Raw genomic sequence first — 20,772 nt, 5'->3', positions numbered from 1 at the left:
AGACAACAAAAATAACTAGGGCATCAAACCCATGATTTTTTTTTGGATACTATTAGTTATGGCAAACTAAAATAAGTTTTTAGGTAAAACAAAAACTGTGAATCTATTTCATAAAAATATTAAATTTTTAAAAATCTCAAGGAGAAAAAAAAATCTCAATGAGAGATGTTCAGTGTATGTTCAGTGTATGTAACACAGCTTATTTTAGTGGCAAAACGAATTACAAAGGTCACATACATTAGTATTACATAAATATTTTATTTATATAATCATTACAGGTCCAGAGTCTGCTTTATATTTTCTAATACACCCTACTGCATCTTTAAGAGCCCAAGTGATCACACGAGGACATGGCCCTCCTGAGTGCCACGCTCTCCCGTTGTCACACACTGAGCTCCAGGTGGCAGCTCACATTTCAGGTTTTTAACTGGAGTCTGCTTGACGCCCCAAGAGAAGTGCTGCCGAGTGAAGGTGAAGAGAAGGACTGGGCTGGGGGCAGAAATCTGAGGTTCTGGACTCCAGGGACCCCTTCCCCAGCTTTGCCCAAGATTTTGGATGACCCAGGAGACACATGGGGATCCCCTGGCCGCTTGTGAAGGCAGCCAGTGAGGCCGACAGATGCACCAAACACCAAAGAAATGCGCGTTCCCCATCCCTTCTTCCAGATCGTGAGCTCCTAGAGGGCCCTGGGACAGTGCCTGGTGTCTGGCGGGCGCTCAGTAAATGAGGTGTGTCCTCTTCCTACCACAGGGAGAGGGATACCTGGGGTCAGAGCCAAGCCCCACAGCGGCTGTCCACCCCTGCGCTGAAAGCTGAGCCTTTCAGGACTGGTTTCCACGTCTACCTGTGGAGGCAGAAGGGCCGCCCTCACAGAGGTGCCGGGGTTATGACTTCAGGCCTGAGGCCGCAGGGCCCACCACTGTCACGTTCACAGTGGGGTCCCTGACACCTGGCATCGAGCTGCAAGCAGCGGGACCGAGCAGGCATCAGAACTCAAGGGCTGCCCCATGCAGGCTTCTCCAAGAAGAAAGCACGCGGCTCTCACTGCCAAAGCTTTATTTACACCCAAGACCAACACTTCCTTTGCCCTGTGAACGGAGGGCCTGCAAGGGCGCGGGAATCAAGGCACCGGGTCAAGGTCTTACCCCCCTACCAACCAGCCCTGTGCTGGCTGCTGGAACCTTTCTGAACCTCGGGCACCCCGCCAGGGGGATGGGGTGACAGCAGCGCCTGGTACACCTCCCAGGACCGCTGTGTCGCGGTAGGTGACACACAGGGAGGGTCCAGTGCAGAGCCCGGCGGGTGGTGGCTGCCCAGGCCACGCCCCCGAGAGCACCCCACCGCCACCTGACAGATGGGGCACCGGGCACCCGGAAGGGACAAGGACCCACGGCGCGTCACACGGAGCGGCGACCACGCTGCCCTCGGCACCAGGCTGTCCGCGCCCTTCCCCGTCTCCACCTCCCTTAGGCTCCCGCTCTCATCTCATAAAAAGTCTGGCTGAAGGCAAAACTTAGCCAGAACTGCAGAAGTACGAAGAGGCCAAACAAAAGGCTTTTTAATATAAAGTTGACGAAAGAGACAAATGGAGAGTAATCAGAACCTCATTAGGGCAAACAAGCAACCTGCCTACGACGCCACGATGACTGATGGCGCCCGGGAACCAGGAGGTGAAGGTGCTGAGTCTTCCAGACAGCTGCCACTGCAGGAACGGACATTTCAGGACACCCTCACCCACACCAGCAGAGACCCTGCGAAACACCATTCAGGACTCTCACTGACGCTCCCAAGCCCTGGCCCCCAGGGTTGTGGTTCGCCACTCGGGCTCTTCATCAGAATCACCTGGAGAGTTTTCACAACGCTGGAGGCCGAGACCGCCTGCAGGCGCGGGTGGGTATCCTCTAAGGCTCCGGGGGCTCTGACCACTGCACCAGGGCGGCCAGTCCAGACCAGCAACCACTGGCTGCGTGGCCAGCTGGCTCATTCCCCCTCGGGGCAGGACGCCCACGGTAGGTGCCGGAGAAGAGCGTGTTGACAGATGCTGACTCAGCTTCCACTTCACCTGGGTGGGCTTATCACTTGGGATTTCTTTTTACTTGGCCTGGATTAGGGCCGTTAGTCATTCCTGCAACAGTCCCATCCCATCCACCCAGCACTTCGCTAGGCTCAGGGAAAACAGCAGGAAAGGAGCAAATCCCTGCCCTCAGGGAGCTTACATTCTGTGGGGAAACTGCAGCAGAGTGAGGGGCTGTGACAACAGGCAGAGATGAGAACCCAAGCAGGTGGGAAGGACGAGCCAGAGGCCTCGCCCACTGTCACCTGCATGATAGGACACACACCTGCAGCGACTTTGGGACAAAGCTCCAAAAGGAGGTCAAGGAATGAACTCAAGATCTGGAAGTCAAGACGGCCCTTTACAAACTTAAAAAGAAAGAAAGCTGTAGAACAACCATGGACTATTGATGATTCGGGTCAAACCAACACTAGAGCAAAAAAAAGTGAGCTGGTCTGTCAGAGTAGATCTCATCCTGAGAACTACCTGGCGGGTGGGGGTTGGTGTTTCGAGGCCCAGTGGGGACCTGAGGGCACCTGAGACTCCCTTCTCGGGAGCAGAGTAGAGCTATGCATCGGAAGTCATGCTCGGCCCCAGCCTGCCCAGTGTCGGCCCTGCCCACGGAAGGGAAGAGAACTGGAGCAGAGGCCAGGCTCCCAGTGTTGGGAGCCCCATGTCCCAGATTTTCCAGGGCTGCTCCAATTTGCGGTGCTCGATCCTGCTTGGCTGAGAGGGAATTTGCTGAGGTTGGGGTTCCAGAATTTAGTCTCGCAAAAAGGGTGATTCACTAAATATGCAATATGATTTTTCAGCCTCTGTAGGAGTTTTTCTACAACTTTAATTCATGATACAAGGGAGAAATTTTATTACCTATCCTAACTTTTGGCTCAAACTACATAGTCATCTTAAAGCAAACCTAAAAGTAACTACCTTGGAGCCTTTCCCACAGTGCTGGTGGGCCCTGCAGATCTGGAACTCTCCAGCTCCCATTCCCTGCCAGGCAAAGAGCCAGGGCCCTGCAAGGCTGGAAACTCCGTCATCTACGAGACACTGGGGCACACGAGAGCTCAGACTTGGCTGAGAGCTGCAGTGTTAGAACCACTGCACCAGCCCTCACCTGGCCCAGGATCTCCCAAGTCCTTGGCCTCTGTCTACACTTCTGGAATGACCAGTTACAGCTGAATTGCAGCTAGCCTTTATTTCCCATTTGTTGGAGGGCCCACTGCCTCTGCAGAAATCCCAGGGAGGCCACTGCCCCCCGAAATGTGGGCAGGTGGGTGCTCCTGCAGGGCTCCATCATGATTGGAGGGGCAGCTGACCCCAGCAGCTCACTCCAAGTTACCCCCTGAGCACCTGCTCTGGTCCAGGTCCTGTGGGAGATGCCGGGGCACAGACATGACTGGACTGAGCCCCCCTCACAAGCAGTTGTAAATGAACAGCTGTCAGGTGAAGGTGCCCACAGCCTATTTATCACTGAGATAGGTCACAGGTGGTGCAGGTCAATCGAGGACGAAGACCAAGGGTGCTCACGTGAGAGAAGCATGGGACCTCTATGTTCAGAGGCCCTTTGAGACCTGGCTTCTCAAAGTGTGGTCCATGGCCCGTCTGCCTCTGCATCTCCTGGGAGCTTGCTGAAATGCAGGATCTCACCTGCAATGGACTGAATGTTTGTGTCCCCCCCAAAATCTATATTTTGAAGCCCTAATCCCCAATGTGATGATACCTGGAGATGGGGCCTTTGTGAGGTAATTAGGTTTGGATAAGGTCATGAGGGTGGAGGTCCCATGATGGGAGTGGTCGCCTTAAAAAGGGATGAAGAGCCCAGAGCTTGCTCGCTCTCCATCATGTGAGGACACAGCAAGAGGCAGCTATCTGCAAACCAGAAGGAGCCCCCTCACCGGAACCCGACCACCCTGGCACCCTGATCTCGGACTTCCAGCCTCCAGAACGATGAGAAATAAATGTCTGTTGTTTAAGCCTCCCAGGCTGTGGTATTTCATTACAGCAGCCTGAGCTGACTAAGACATCATCTTGCTGAAACAGAGTCTGCAGCCTAACAAGAGTCCCAGGTGCTCTCCTATGCACAGGAGAGTTAAGAGGCCCTGCTTTAAAGATGACCTCATCCTGCCCCTTTACTATACCACAGGGGAAACCCTTGACTGAGAGAGGCTTCAGTTTAGAGATTTGCCTAAAATCAGCCAGCTAAGCAAGTAGGAGAGGGAGGATGGGAACCCAGGTCTGCTGGATCTCAGGCCAATAAGCACTGGCGGCCCAGAGGGGCTTGGACCCACATGGTAACATGAAGGTCAGACCACAGACATCTTGGGTTCCAGACCATACCCATGTTCGAGCAGACTGTCCGGAGACAGAAGAGTCAGAAAATCCTGTACCGGCAGCACGGAGCCAGCACGAGTAAGCAGGCTCGGAGGGCCATGCGGAACACATCCTGCTGACCTGCTGGAAATGAAGCCAGGCGCTGTGCAGTGACGAGGGATGTGATCCAATCATCAGACCAGAGCAGAGAGAGATGGGCCAAGAAAAGACAAGGGAGCCAAACAGCCCATTTGCGGTAACGCGCTGGGCTGGACCAGCGAAGTCCAGAATCCCAACATTCATCATGTGGCTAAGCTTAAGGAATAAAAGTCTATGACTGGAAAGTAGCTTTAAAGTTATCTGTTCCAACTACTCCTCAGACCCGGCGAGAGGCTGTCTGGCCACACCGTCCTGCTCCAGTGGTGGGCTCAGCTCCATCGTCGGAAACCTACCCCTTACCTTCAAAATGCTGACTCACTTTAACCCAGCAATTTGAGTTCTGGGGCACAAGCTGTAGGAAATAAACTGCAAATGTGGAAAACACTAGATGCACAAATGTGTCTCACAGTGGAATGTACAACAAAGTAGACTGGGATGGCTTGTCTGGAGATTATAACAAGGGAGGGAAGCGACCCACATACCCCTGACTGAGGCACGGTTCTCTGGAAAAGACATTCTCTGAGCGCACGGTTTCCACAGGGAGCCCATAATAGGGTGAGGCGCAGGGGCACCCACCTTGTCAGCCAGATCAGGAGGATCAGTCCCGACAAGCCATAGCGTGACACACACCACAGCCAGATACGTCTTAGCAGGGATCGGCCAGATCATAAATATTTTTGGCTTTGCGGGCCATGTGGTCTCCGGTGCAATTACTCAACTCTACCACTGTGGTGTGAAAGCAGCTGCAGCCGATACACACATGAATGACAGGAACTGCATGCCGATAAAACTTTATTTACAAAAACAGGCAGCAAGTCAGACTGAGCCCCAAGCTGCAGCTTGCCGATCCCTGATCTCTACCTTCACATCTATTAACTTTAAATGGCAAACCAAACCAAACAAAAGGAAATGTCCTGAAATCCAACCTCAGGAAATGGTTTAATAAGCTAAACCATTTGAAATTGACTCATTCCATCCATATTTATCGAGTGCCTGCTGTGTCAGACACGGCTCTGAGTACTGAGGATAAGGCATGGAGCAAATTAGCCAAGCATACTGCATCAGAGGAATGTACTAAAAATCTACAAGAATTCATTTCACTGTAAGGAAAACCCTTACAATGCTGTGTGAAAAGCAAAATACAAAACTGTATAAACATAAGACCAAGCAATGTTTTAAAAAACACACAGTGGAAAAGAACAATGAAATAAAAATATTTAAATGTTACTAATGTTTACCTTTGGCTGGCTCGACTACCCCTTCTCTCTGTTTCTATTTTCTAGTTTTTTCATATCATCACATATTACTTTTATAATAATAACAGTCCTTCCATTGTTTTTAAAAGAGGAAACCTGTCTTGATTTTAAGCTAAGGTCTGTGTCCCTCCTGCAGTTTCCACGGCTGCCCCTGAAGGCAGTCAGAAAAAGACAAGCTGTTCTGCCCTAGGTGTTCCTACACTCACCAGGGAGGGCTGGAGAGTTCAGCACCTGGGACAGAGCCCCAGGCCCCACGGGAGCCCAGCAGGAGGGCAGAGAGCCACCCCAGGTGGCCGTCCACGCCTTTCCTCTCTGGCCCTCCTGCTGGGTCCATACAAGGCACTTGGGCCACACCTATCAGAGGAAACAGAACTGAAGCAGGAAAGAGACTGGACCCCTGAGTCTGGCTGATACAAATGGAAACAGTCCTTGTGACCCAGCAAGGGAGGACAGGCAGTCAGATTGTTGGTAAAAAGGAAGTAAAAACAAATATTGCACAGATCCCTTTACCCACATTACTAGCTGGGGAGAGACTGGCAAACATGCCAATACCAGTCACAGCAACATCTGCTCCTAATTGCTTCTCCCCCAGCATTCTCAGAACGCGTCAGCTGGCGTCTGCCCTAGGAGAAAATCCGATATTTTTAACAAAGTCTTAAATCAGATGGCGTCCTTGATGAGTAATTTCTTACGTGTTTGGTCTTTGAGGCTAAAAACAGCATACCTCTAAGGGACGTGGCCGTCACCAGGGGCTGGTTGATCAGGTGGCCCCGCTTCAAACAGCATGACTAAGAGTTTCCAACTCCAGCAGCACTTTCCAATGTCTTCTTTCATTTATCATGTATTTATATCCCATATACTAGTGTTCTAGTGCTTTTAAAAGTCCACACATCCACTTCTTTATGGGTAACTTTTCTCTCTTTTCCAAATATTCTTGTTTTAAAAAACAGTCTCTTGTAAAAGAAAAATGTGTGTTTTTTTAAAAAAAGAGTACATCTCTCTATGCTCTAATTCTCCCACTTGTGAAGTACTTTAGGCAAAATACCTATGGATAAAACATCCTGTTCTCTTTAAGGAAACTGTCTCTGGTTTTAGGTTCTCCTGCAAACACCAGCGGCCCCTTCCCACAGCCTGGGGGGAAAGTGCCTTCCTGCCGTGGCCGGTCTGACGCACCAACTCGCCTTTCGAATCCGGCACTGGAGGTCTCGTCCCACCTCCTTCCATCCTGGCCTCTGCTCAGTGAAGACCTGCTGGGGGGCTGCACCTGCCCAGGATGGGGCAGGAGGCAGCCCTGGAGGGGGATGCCTTTAGGTAGAGGCTTTGGCGCTGCAGATGCAGCAGGATAGAGCCGTTCGGCGTGGGACCACTGACTCCCCTGAATCCCTAATGGAGGAGGACACTCTCTGACGTCCCACACCCTCTTCTTTCAAGGTCAAGATCAAAGCAGGCATCATCACGAACTACCCTGTAGCATTCTAGTGGCTGTCTGCCTCCTTCAGACCAGGGCGGTGCTTCTCAGGGCTTGAAACAGCCATCCTGAAATCACTGAGCCCCCCAGAGGCAGGAGGCAGTCAGGCTCTTCCCCACTGCCCCTCCCTGAGCCCCTCTGCACCCCTCAACCCAGCCCTCCTGCTCACAAACCTCCCATGGCTCCCCGCTGCTGATCCAAACCCAGACTCACGGCATTAAAAGCCTCTCTGCCCGCCTGTCCCACTGGCTGGGGCCCACGCCTGGCCAAGTTGAGCAGGCCACTGGCCATGTACACACCTTGTATCCCCCAAGTCGAGCAGGCCACTGGCCATGTACACACCTTGTATCCCCCAAGTCGAGCAGGCCACTGGCCATGTACACACCTTGTGTCCCCCAAGTCGAGCAGGTCACTGGCCATGTACACACCTTGTGTCCCCCAAGTCGAACAGGTCACTGGCCCTGCACACACCTTGTATCCCCCATCCCGTGTGACTGCCCTCTGCCTCCAACCACTCATTCAGTCACCCACGGTCTGCTGAGTGCCTACCATGTGCCAGGCACTGTTCTAGGAGCTAGAAGGCAGCAGCAAACAAAACAGACAAAAATCCCTGCCCTGGAAGAGCTTACATTCGAGGGGATGGAGACAAGGCAAATAGACAAGTAAAATCCATAGCGTGCCGGGTGATGATAAATGCTATGGAGAGAAAAGAGGTGGCAGGGGGACTAGTGAATGCCAGGGGTGGCTGGCACGGCGGTCCGGGAAGGTGGCATTTGAGCAGAACCCTGTAGGAGGGAGGGAGCCTCTCCAGAGAAAACTGGGAGGAGAGCATTCCAGGCAGAAAGAGCAAAGTGCAAAGGCCCTGAGGCAGGACTGTGCTGGTGTGTTCTAGGAAAGGCAAGGAGGCGGGTGGGGCTGAGGCTGAGCGGAGATCATGAGGCCTGGTGGGCCGCCGTAGGGACACAGCTTTTCCTGTGAGTGAGACCTGAGCCTGGAGGGTTCTGACCAGAAGAGCGGCACATCTGACTTCCACTGTCACAGGCCACTCCGGCTACTGTGTTGAGAACAAACCGTAAGGGGTCGGCGGGGCCGGCGGGGCGGGGAAGACAGATACCGGAGAGGAAACTACTGCAATTATCCGAGCAAGAGACAAGGGCAGCTTAAACCCGAGTTACCACTGGATTTGCTGATGGTCTGGGTGTTGGGGGGATGACAGGGGGAGCGGAGAAAGGGATGATTCTGATGGTTTGGGCCTGAACAACCAGAAGGATGGAGTTGCCACTTCTTTTTTTTTTTTTTGGCCACGCTGTGTGGCATGCGGGATCTTAGTTCCCTGACCAGGGATCGAACCCATGCCCCCTGCATTGGGAACGTGGAGTCTTAACCGCTGGACCGCCAGGGAAGTCCTGGAGTTGCCGTCTCTTAAGTTAGGGAAGCAACAGGAGCGGCAGGCTGTGGTGAAGGACGGGAGTGGACATCGCTTCTCTATGGGACTGACGGTGACCAGCCTTTAAGCCCCAACAGGAACACGGTCTCCTCCGAGAAGCCTTCCTTACACTGAGCTGAGCTGAAAGCTCACCCACTCTGAATGCCGGCCCCTCCCTCCCCACCATCCCTCCTCTCACTCACACATACACACACACACACAGAGCACTTCTCCACCCCACTTATTTGTAGCCACATATTATTCCCTTGAGTAATCTGAGGCTGATTCATTTTATAACATCTGGAAGCATTTGCACACAGTAGGTACTCAACAAATATTTTTAGTAATATGCTGTATAGAATTGCACCTATGATGCTTTAATAATCTAACAACTCAAGGATGTTCTTTCAAAACATCTAAAAATTATGCTTCCCGCTGATTAAATATTAAGTGGTAATTATTCCATCTCAAGGGTCCTATATATAGATGCTGACCCACCCCCAATCGTTCAAAATGTCCAGGCAAGCTCTCCTGGAAAGGCCATGTGAGGAAGAGGGGTGTTACCTTGCTGGTCCTTATGTCCCAAGCTTTCATTTCAGAGCTGAAGCCGCCACATACGAAAACGTTGTGGTCTCTTGGATGAAATTTCAAGGTAGTGATTCTAAAGTCACTTTGACCACTGAATAGCTGGGTTCCTACAACATGAAAAGAGAAGAGAGGGTTAGAAAATACCCAGATGACAAACTAAATACCTTAACACTAAGATGCCATCTGACGTGGAGCCACGGGAAAGCGCAGCCCACCTGGGCCTGAGGCGGCCAATGGAGACTTTCTGGAAACACAACAGCAGCGGCATTTGCCCTCACTCTCTGGCCACCCGGTCCTCAATTAGGTGAATCCCCCCACCCACCAGGGATAAACAAGATGCCTGAATCCACCTTTTAGGTGCTCTGTAAACATTATGCACATCAACTCATTTCAAGCACATAATCGCCCTAAATCCAGTTTGCAGTTGAAAAAACCAAGGCTCAGGGAGACTGAATAACATTTCCAGAGCTACACAATTAATTTTGTTAGATTATTTACTGGGAGTCTAAAAACCAAAAGCAGGTTGCTCCAAAATGATTCTTTTTAGGATCAGCGTCTTACAATCACACCCTCATGATAACCCATCAATGGTTTGCCATAGAGCAAACCATGCCATAGAGCATGGCGCGTGGGGTGGCATCAGCGATAAATGAGAGTGTGACGTCACAGTGGCTCAGGCCACAGGTTGGAGGGGGTGCGTGGACCACCTTTTCTATCTGCCATGAAACTGCTGTCAAGTGCTCCTGGATGTTGTGCAAACGTCTGCGTGCACACACATACCTCTGCTGTGGAAACCGTCTTCCTATCACTGAGCTCTCTTAGAGGTAAGCCATAAAAACGCCAGAAATGTCGATCATTTAGAACAGGTCAGACTCGGGGAACAGATCTTTTGTGCTGAGCCCAGGTCTCGAAAGCCAGCATGCCTTCCTCTACACAGTGCCACAGCCCAGGAGGGACAACCTTGAAACCCTTCCCCTGGACTGAGGCAGTGGGCAGTTAGGGACATAAGAAGCTGGATACCAATGCAACGCCAAGATCTCAAGCATCATCTCCTCTTACGGGAACCCAGGAAGTGCACTTGGTCCTTCAATTCAGAGAGCGCTTCCGGAAGGCTGCCCTGCTCTGTGTTTAGGACCACACTTTAGTTAAGTGCTCCAGCAGCTCACCAGGTAAGGAAATGAAAGTCATCAATTGGTCCTCTTGAGAGTTACAGCAGAAGCCTTGACAAGTCCAATTTGCCTAGATCCTTGGTCTCCAAACTTGTCTGACAGTACATCCCAGCCATGAGAAACCCTTAGGCACATACCGCCAACACATGTATATTTATTTATAAGTTACACAGTGTGCTACTGTACCAGTATATTATGAACATGAAAGCAATTACCAAAAAAAGAACATTTTGAAGGATGAGACAAGGATAAAATAAACAATATTTTAAAATATATTTTAATATGCCATTTACTAAGAGTATCAACAAACCTCTTGGAAATTATTAAATCAAATGAGTTATAATAATTTTAGTAAGAGCAACAGGACTGAATATGCTTCCATTTTTTTTAAATGTAGGGACCTTTTTGTGACTCAGTGATTTGACAGTAGCCCGGTTACAACTTGAGTTTACACACTGAAGTCTGTCAGAGCCCCAAAGCCTCCTTCCAGAGATGTGAGGACCCAGAATGGAAGACGTTTACCACTAGCAACAGGGAAGACATCTTCCACTTCCATCTACCACTGATGCAAAGGATTTTGTGAACAATTTGCTAATAAAGCTCCATTTCCCCTAATGTCAAATAATGGCTCCTGCAACTAATCAGTGGTTATTACTGTATTCTCATACTTTTAACAACCTAATTCAAAATCCACTGAAATTTTCATTTACAGGATTTTAAAGCAGGATTAGAAAAACACTGTACCCAGGTTAAGAGTGCTGACACTGAAGTTTTTAATAGGTGACACATTCACATCGTTTTTGGCAACAAAAATTACAGAATGATATAAACAATTAAAAACATCTGTTTTCAAAGTGTTCTCTCCATAGTACAGATTTCTTGGAAAGAGGCTACTCTCTTGTTCTTTGTTCAAGCATCACCTTTACCTTGACGGATGATTAAGTGTGTTGATTTTTTTCTAATATCTTCTAAGGGCCTACAATTGGCAGTCAGTTGCCATCAGAGAAAACTCTGGAAACACTTGGCTTTTTGTAAATGAAGACTCTATATCCCTTTAAGCTCAACAAACCCCTTAACTATTTTGCTGCAAAATGCAATGCACAAAGATTTCAACGGTCATGCTATGTCATCGCAATGCTGTCACGAGCTGGCCAATTTGGGTCGTTCCACTGATTACAGTGAAGGGACCCTAACGAGCAGCCTAGCTGAGAGAGCAGTTAAGGCAGATGTGGTTCTCTGCCTGGTGGAAGGTTGAAAAGCCATTTACAACTGGAATTATAAATAGCACTCTGTGGCAAGAGGGACAAAGCTTGATACCCGTTCTTGAATTACAGGAGTATTAAAGAAGGACTGACGTGAACAAAAGATAGGGAAGACGTGATTCACCAACAGGAAATGAGTTGTTCTAGGGGTAGTAAGATAACTTCTTAAATTATACTAATATTGCTGTCATAATACTGTTCTTCTAATAAGTAAAGAACTCTTCTATAAAAGCATGAGGAAGATGAGCAGACTTGTAGTATTCTGTGTGCTGTGTCCCTCTCATTAGGTCAAGAGACAAGCAACACTCTCGAGTAGACCAAAAAATTCACTTCCCGAGGAATTAGTCTAATTGGAAACCTGGTATTGCTTGTTCTTATTCTTCTTTTCCTTTCCTGAAACTTGTCTGGGACCCAAACTCTTCCTCGCCTTTTCTGCTACACTTTGGGGTCAGGAAGCAAGCGTGACGTGCCCAGTTAGCAAGCCCCCCTCTTGGGGAGGATGGAGCAGGGGGCCGCCCGCCCGTGCGGTACTGTGTGCCCTGGGGATGGGCTTCGCGCCTGCAGCGCTGGCTTCAGGAGCTTCGCTCCAGCCAAGGGGCTGGGGGAGCCACATGGGGGCCAAGGGTGAGGGACTATCATCACATCCCCGCGATGGAAAAGGAGCACAGATGTCGCTGCGACCCTCACACCGGCGCGAGAAGGCCCCTGTAGGCCAGAAGTCTTCTCTCCAGACAGATACAGCTGCGCCTAATGCCGACTTCTTGCTCATTTGGAACTCACTGCCAACCCTTAAGTCCAAAAGGAAAAACAAACTCTATATGCTTGGAAAAAAAATTCTCCCTGTTTCTTGGACCATAGCATATACCATATGCTTATTTCAGGAAAAGCAGTGAATTAGCCATGTTTTTTTTCAAAAAGTGCCGTGACAGTCTTGCCAATAATGGGGGAAAAAGATGAGAGGAAAAGTGAAAGTTGAGTTGCTAAAAGATAATGACTGAACTTTTTTGCTGAAAAAATGTATTTCTGACTACATTATTCATCCTCAATCCCCTAAAGAGATTGAGAGAGAATCTATGTCTTTTAAGTACTAAAATTTTCCAGTTCGAAGACAAGCTGTAATTTGTATTTTTTCCTACTTTTACTTGTAATAACTAGGCCTTTACTGTATTTCTTTGTTAAAAGGGACCAAAACGAAATTTTTCCATTTTTGAATAATAATTACAGATACCTATTGGGAAACACGAGGTAAGCAGGTCTGGGGCAAGACTGTAGCTCAGAAATCAGGACCCCAGCCATTGGCACCCAGCAACCTGTTCAAAGTGGGAGGTGATACGGCAGAGGGGTGGAGAGTCACACACACCCGGGTCCCACCCCAGCTCTGTCACCTCCAGTGGAGCGACCTTGGGCAGGGCCCTTCACTGCTGTATCACACGCCCTCATAAACACACGTCTGTCGGGAGGGCTGTAAGGAAAGCATTCTAGAGGGCCTGGCAGACAGCGAACAACGAAGGGGAGAACTCTTACAGTTGGAAAAAAACTAAACCTCAAATTACTGAATTAGTTAAACTGAAAGCTAAAACCAAGGGATATGAGTTTTTAACAGCAGGGAACTTGAGAGATTATTGACGTTGAGTTTTTGTTCTGAGGCTATGAGAATACAATGCCCTGGGCTGGCCTTTACGTTTAGTTAAAGAGATACAGACAAAAGCTGGTAAATATTTACCAGAAACTGTCTTGAAGGTGATAGCCATACTGGAGGTGAAGGTCCTTTGCTGTCAGATGTGTTCCTACTCTGCAACTTCTCATAAATGGAGTAGCTTTTTTTGTTTGGTTTGGTTTTTTTAAAATTTTCTTTATTTATTTTCTTTTTTTAGAAATTCACGGTCTTTTATTTATTTATTTATTTATTTATGACTGCGTTGAGTCTTCGTTTCTGTGCAAGGGCTTTCTCTAGTTGCGGCAAGTGGGGACCACTCTTCATCGCGGTGCGCGGGCCTCTCACCATCGCGGCCTCTCTTGTTGCGGAGCACAGGCTCCAGACGCGCAGGCTCAGTAATTGTGGCTCACGGGCCCAGTTGCTCCATGGCATGTGAGATCTTCCCAGACCAGGGCTCAAACCCGTGTCCCCTGCATTGGCAGGCAGATTCTCAACCACTGCGCCACCGGGGAAGCCCTATTTTCTTTATTTTTTTTTATTTTTATTTTTGGCTGCGTTGGGTGTTCGTTCCTGCATGTGGGCTTTCTCTAGTTGCGGCGAGTGGGGGCTACTCTTCCTTGCCGTGCGCGGGCTTCTCATTGCGGTGGCTTCTCTTGTTGCGGAGCACGGGCTCTAGGCGTGCGGGCTTCAGTAGTTGTGGCTCGCAGGCTCTAGAGCGCAGGCTCAGTAGTTGTGGCACACAGGCTTAGTTGCTCCGCGGCATGTGGGATCTTCCCGGACCAGGGCTCGAACCCGTGTCCCCTGCATTGGCAGGAGGATTCTTAACCACTGCGCCACCAGGGAAGCCGGCAGTAGCTTGTTTATCGCATCCCCTCCTGGGCAATGCTACTTTGAGCACAATGGTTAGTTGTATATAACCTTTAACCGTGAGACTTATCTGGCTTGTTTACATGTTTGTTATGGAAAATTCCATTTATTCAATGCATGCTGCTGATGAGAAACCGAGTTTGAAAATATTTAGTCCACTAACACTGACTTTATTGATCTTGTTCTAATGAACTCAACCAGTATAAAAGAACTGTTCAGACTCTCTTGGAGTTAGGAAAAATCACTTCTTTTCCTCCTTGAATCCATAATGATACAAATAAACTATAAATCGCCATTAAAGCAGAAACATGTTTAAGACAGAATGCAGAAACTCAGCTGGTTCTCTTGACACTACTAGTGCTGCCAATGCACCGTCACCAGTTTTGCTATGACAAGGCAGCTGGTAAGGCTGGCCGGGCTCCTCCTCGGGGGGGCCCCCCTCTTTCTCAGGTGGAGACACCGAGCTTCCCAAGGTGGCCACCTGCGTGGCCAGGCAACACTGCCTGTCAACCCTAACGCCTGCCCTGTGGGACCCTATCGTCACGAGGGCTCCAGGGCCCTGAGGGGCCTCCTCTGCCCCTCAGCACGTCTGGCCCCCGGCCCAGTTCCCGGCCCGTAAGAAGCACTTGACACAGGTCAGGTGAAACCCAAGTACGGGGCCCCGAGAAAGAGCAGGGAAGCTCATGCCCTCCTCTCCAGAGAGATGGCGCCTATCGCCCCCAGGCCTGCCTGGGGCTTGCACGTGTCATGCCACAACCCTGCGTGGGAGGCGTAATTACCCCATTTCTCAGCGTTGGGGGGATGGGGGATGGAAGCCCAGAGAGGTGAGGCCTCGTCCAGGGCCGTGCGAGTCGGCCACCCTGGGACAGAGGCTGGACCCGTGTGACCCCGGAGCCTGCCCGCGAGCGAGCTGTGACCTTTCCTTCTGCTCAGCTCTGCGTGCACACCACAGGCTCGGGAGCCGGTAGGGGAGATGCTGACGGGGGACTGGCTGCCGCTGTCGGCTGGTGGTGATTGAGCTCGTGTTCCCAGGCAGGCGGCGTATGACTCATTCCGCGAAAATCAATATCGTTACACTCATCCTCTGGGAAGTATTCAGCCAGCTGTAAATTTAACCCTCCTGACTCAAAGTTAACGAAAAAAGGAGCTTACTAAGTTTCAAATCAAACTCTGTGAATCAGGAACAAGGGCCATCTTGGCGCGCCGGGCAGAGTCCCGGGGAGGGTCCAGGCCGGAGTCAGATGGGCCCGTGTCTGCACGCTCCCTGTAGATAAGCTAGCAGCCCCAGGATCAGCCGGCAAGCCTCTCAGATCCGTGGGCTCCTAATACGTGAAATCAGGATAATAAATCTTACCTTCAGGGCTTGTTGTGAGAATTAGAAATAATGCATGTAAGACAGCAAGCCCCAGACAAATGACAGGCCCAACAGACAGTAGCTGCAGCAGCAGTAGTGGTCACAGAAGAAACAGCAGTAGCTGTTGTAGAAATTTCTTTCATATCAAGTTTGGCCACTGCACTTAATTAACTGGACAAGACTGAATTTTCCAAAATTTAAAAAAAAAAAAAAAAGTTCTCCACTTGCAAACAGGTCCCAAAGGTACAACTTAAGTTGGTTTTCTGGGACTCGGAGGTCACCACCAGGACAAGGAACAAGCCGTGACTGTGCTTAGGCTCCGGGGTCAGTCAACAGAGGTCGTCCTACCTACAAAGGGAGCCAAACCGCAGTGCAATCGCAATTAAACACACACAGAGATAAAAGCATCACCGCTGTGCAATAATGGTAATGAATGAAATAGTGCCGTTGATTAAAAACCACCTTTGATTTATCCAGAGGGCTGGCACGAGCTTAACTAGAGGCAGATGACTAGTCAGACGTTTGGGGAGGCGTGGAAGGACCTCGAAGGCAGGTTCTAAAGTGTGAGATACGGGGCTGGCAGGGGCTTTACTCAAGCTTGGTAACATCTGATTCAATATCCACAACTAGGTCAGCTTCTTACCCCAAAGCTGTATGCAAAGAGGGGGAGGAATCGAGGTTGGGACTGGAGGGAAATACTCCTCGGAGCGGAGGAGAAGAGCGTGGGTGGGAATGGGGACCGGTGCCCGGGATCAAGAGGGCACAGCCCTGAGAACAGACTCGTTTAAAGGAGGGCTGGGAAAGGGATGCCGGTGAAGGAGCGAGCTTAGGAGAAAGTGGGACTCCTTCGTGTAGAGGAGTCTGGAGGGTCCCGCCTGTACCTGTGGGACGGAGGACAGGAGAGCAGGCAGCTGCCCCCGGGGCAAGAGGGCACCGGCGTCAGCTCAGGCCTCACTGGGCACAGAGCTCTGCACAGCCTCCGTGTCTGGATCTAGTAGTAAAACCCCGAGGACCAAAGGAGCAATGACACGAGACGTGCCCACGCCCTCGGGAGCGCCAAATCCATGCCCACTGGCAGGAGACCTTCCTGCTGTCCGCGGGCGCATGAAGGACACCTGACCGGGTTCCTCTGAGATGTTCCAGCAAACACTCATGGTGCTCGAAAGCCTAAAGGCTGGAGAAGCCCAGGCCCCTCTCACCAGCGCCTCCCAGGAGACCCGGGGGCGGGGGGCGGCACCGCTCTGAAGGCTTTAGCCCAACAAGGAGCCCCCCTGCAGCCACTTCTCCAACGCCGAGTGAGCCCCTGACACTCTTCTCCGGGCTTTTAATTTGGACGCTTCTCACCCTTCCTCTGACAAGTGTTTTAAAATCGTCAGGGCAAACGTTTCTCCTGCTGGAACGGCGGCTGTCGATAGCCGGAGAAGCACCCTTCAGCCGGTCACTTCATCAGAGGGATCAGTCAAGATCAGTCTGGGCGCTTTCTTCCCAGAGGCCCCTAGTTATCCTCAGCAGGTGGAGAGCCGGCTGCCCGCGTGAGAGCCAAGCGGGCTCCCCCGGAGTCGGCTTAAGCAAACTGTTTGGTCACAGCCCAGAAACACACGTGGTTGAGGGCACCCACTCTTGTCCTTCAACAGCCAAAGCCTCTGCCAGTCACATGGGCCGGAGCTGAACCCCAGCTCTGTCACTGCAAGTCATCCAACGCTCCAAGCCTCAGTTTCTGAGCCCATGAAATGGGGATAAAAACACTTCCCTCATAGGTTAGCATGAGGACTAAATAAGCAGAGGACCTAACATCCACTTATTCATTTTGGCTTGATACAGGCCAGGCAGGGTGCCAGGAACCAGGGCTACACGGCCCACAGCCTGGCCCACAGTGAGCACCCAGCCAATTTGTCATTCCCCTTTCCCTTGGAGCATTCCTGTGATGGAGGCCCCAGTCGTGATGCAAAAACAAGGGAGACACCAGAAGACACTTCTTGGAAAAGAAAAGTAATGATCATTTATGGGTCCAGTCCCCGTCGGCCACTCATGCCCATGCACCATGACCCCCACGGAAAGACACAGGGACCCCAGAGCAGGAGGAGCCAGGCAGGGGCTGGGGGCAGCAAGGACGCGGGAAGCGGGGTCTGAGTGAAGAGGGCACCCACTCAAATAAAAGGCACGTGCGACCCATCACGAGGAGGAAGCTGCTACCCCACTCAGGCCATTTTGTCACGGAGCAGCGAAAGATGGAGGAGAGGCTGGGAGACCCTGCAAGGCGGGCTTCCTGCCCGTCTGCCCCCAGACCCACACGTGCGGTCAAGAGCCACCTAGTCAGCTGGCTCGGGGGGATCTTCGGGGGCTTTTGGAACTGAGCCACCAAAGCTGCCCCCTTTGGGGAAATGGTCCAGCCGCTGGGGCTCTCTGGATGCTCAGAGGAACAAGGTCATGATTTCCTGCCTTCTGAAGGGCCTTGTGGGGCAGGGAGGCGGAAGGGAAGGGCAGCCTTTGCTGAGCGCTCGCCGTGCGGCAGGCACTCTGGATACGTTATCTCAGCTGTTCCCCTCCACGACCCCAGCCGCTGGGCATTGCTGCCCGTCTCACAGATGCGGAAACGGAAGTAAAGGAAGCTTCCCCAGGACGCCCGGCTTGGGTAGGTGGAAGAGCCGTGTCTGCGCCCCAACCCAGCTCCTCCTACCACGCTGGGCTGCCTCCAGCATCCGGGAGCTGGGACCGGGTGGCACGGCCTGGATGTCCCGGATGGGCTGGACACACGTCAGGAGAGCTGACTGGGCAGAGGAGGGAGGACAGGGTGCCCTGCCCATGCAGGGCCCTGGGGGCTCCAGGGAAAGGACCATCTCCTGTGCAGCCAACAAATGCAAAGTTCGAGGCCCCGCATGCCTCCGAGGCCTTAACAGCCAGGCTGGGGGCGATGGTCTAAGGGGTGGAATCTGCAAGAACCAGTACCACTTAGAACTGAACGAACCATTGTAAAGCAATTATACTCCAATAAAGATGTTAAAAAAAAAAAAAGAGAACTGAACGAGCTCAAGCTCGTCGGGGCTTTTGAGGAGACTGGCTGATTTGGTTTGCCGGACAGCTGACTCATAAAGCAGGCGACACTCGGGCCCTGGTGGAGTTGAAGACCAGCGCTCCCCGAGGCCGCCTCAGCCTAATGCACCCGACACGTTTTGTTAGGAAGATTACAGACTGAAATGATAGCACCAAAAATAATTAATCTGTGAGCAGATTTTATTTAAGTGTTGATTCATGGTTGTTCTATAAGCCAACAGCCCGTCAGAACTATAAATTAACAAGATAAAATGTTACTGGCCCTCCATATTTCAGGCCGGGTATTGACGTTTTAGAATCCACAGATTTTTAACTGTATTGACTGAGGACACCAGGATAAATGGCCTTGGCGCCAAACACCCATTAACGACAATGGGCACGGAGTGACTAATTCCCAGAGCGCTGTGGTGAGAACGCCCTGCGTTGCTTTCTCCTGGCAGGGAGTTCTAATTAGATTGAAATGAAAAAGCCAAATCACCAAGGGCGGAAGGAGGCAGAGCAAGTGAAAAGGAAGATCACACTCAGGGACGAGAAAGGACAGGAGAAGTCAAACGAGGCCAAGAGCCACGGAGGCTGTACACAGAGAGCCCCCCGCACACCCTGGGCCAGGCGGGGCGCCGGAATGCGGCCTGGGCGTGCATGCAGACCCCACTCCGGCGGCCCCTGATGAACCCACCCCCGCCTGGCAAGGGCCTCCTCAACTCTGCCTCATCCACACGCACGCTGAGCAGCTGCTCCGAGCCAGGCCTGGCCAGGTGACAGAGACATGAAGACCACCTGGATGGGCCCCATCCTCAAGGAGCTCCCACGCTAGCCATGGGGATGGACACAGAAACCAACAACCCCTCGGTGGGAGAGGCCCCACCCAGGGGCTGGAGGGCTTCCCCAAGGGCAAGGCCAGACCCCTGGACCCTACCCACCAAGCAACAAAGGACATCCAGCACGCTGACCACGGTAGCCCCAGCCCAGACCCTGTACAAGTAGCTGCTGAATGAAAGTGGGCCTTCAATAGGCAAACCAGGTGGTGAGCCCATTCCCAGCAGAGGGGTGGAGGGGAAAAGTGCCCCCTCACCTCCCCGGGGGGACGGCAAAGCCCTGAGGGCAGGGCCATGCTTTCCCCGTCCCACCCAACACCCCACAGCTGGAGGAGCAGCTGGGCCCGGGCCAGACAATGTTCCCTCCAGCGAGTTCTGCCACCAGCTGGGCAGGGCTGCCACATGCCCTCCTGCGGCTCCCCACCCAGCCTCAGGTCACACCCAACCCGCTAGAGCCCCCAGGGAGACCTGCCCAGGGTGCACTGGAGCCGTGATTCTCTCCGGCTCCAAACTCAGCAATGGCCCCCTACTGCCACCTGCTGTGGCAGGCCTAACCGGCCAGGTGAGAGGACTCCCTGTGAACGTCTGAAAATGTCAGAGCCCCCCCCACCACTCACTCACACACACACACACACACACACACACACACACACACACACACACACAATGGCAATGTCTGCTTAACATCTGTTGATTGAGAAGATAGATCATGACAAAGGGCCGCTAGGAATCCATTAATGTTATCAAATGGACTTGTATTTGATTAACACAGCAGCATCACCAGCATGTGAGAAGCATCCCTTCTCCACTCTTGGGCAGGCAGCGCAGGTACCCATGGGTGCTCAGTGACACTGGACTGGGGAGCGGCATCTGGGGAATGCGCACCCCACAGGCCAGGAAGCGCATGGAGCCCGAGCTCCCATTCCTGCACCCCCAGACTCACCTGCCCCAGCTCCCTGCACCCCACACTTCCACACACACCACGTGGTTCATGTTCCTGAACTCCGTCCTCATTCCACCTGCTGAGAACCCACTTCCCTCCCCCTCCCCAGCCCCCCTCCATCCTGATTCTCTGTCCCCCAGTTCCTGCCTCAGCTTGGGTCCCACTTCCTCCAGGAAGCCTTCCTTGATCTCCCAGGCTAGATGTCCCTGCGGTTCCTATATCTCTCTCCATCACTGTACCCTGGGACTCTCTGCAATTCTGTCTCCCCCAGCGGATGTGAGCTTCTCCAGGGTGGATCCTGGGACTTATTCACCTCTCTGTCTCCAGTACCGAGCACAGCTCATTGGACACACAGGTAACAAAGTATAACGGTCAGGCAGCCGGCTTCGGA

At 51.7% G+C, this 20,772-nt stretch overlaps 1 protein-coding gene across 3 annotated transcripts in view; it reads right to left on the bottom strand.

Annotated features, from left to right (window-relative positions):
- WDR25 (WD repeat domain 25) overlaps positions 1 to 20,772 on the bottom strand; it is a 143,993-nt gene that overhangs the window by 36,733 nt on the left and 86,488 nt on the right. For all 3 annotated transcript variants that reach the window (XM_059914998.1, XM_059914997.1, XM_059914999.1), the window contains one exon: positions 9,240 to 9,370. In XM_059914998.1, the coding sequence (XP_059770981.1) occupies positions 9,240 to 9,370 (131 nt within the window). The remainder of the gene's footprint in view (positions 1 to 9,239; positions 9,371 to 20,772) is intronic.

This window comes from Balaenoptera ricei, chromosome 2 (assembly GCF_028023285.1).
Source record: "Balaenoptera ricei isolate mBalRic1 chromosome 2, mBalRic1.hap2, whole genome shotgun sequence".
NCBI lineage: Eukaryota > Metazoa > Chordata > Mammalia > Artiodactyla > Balaenopteridae > Balaenoptera > Balaenoptera ricei.
This window is presented reverse-complemented; position numbering and strand designations above follow the sequence as displayed.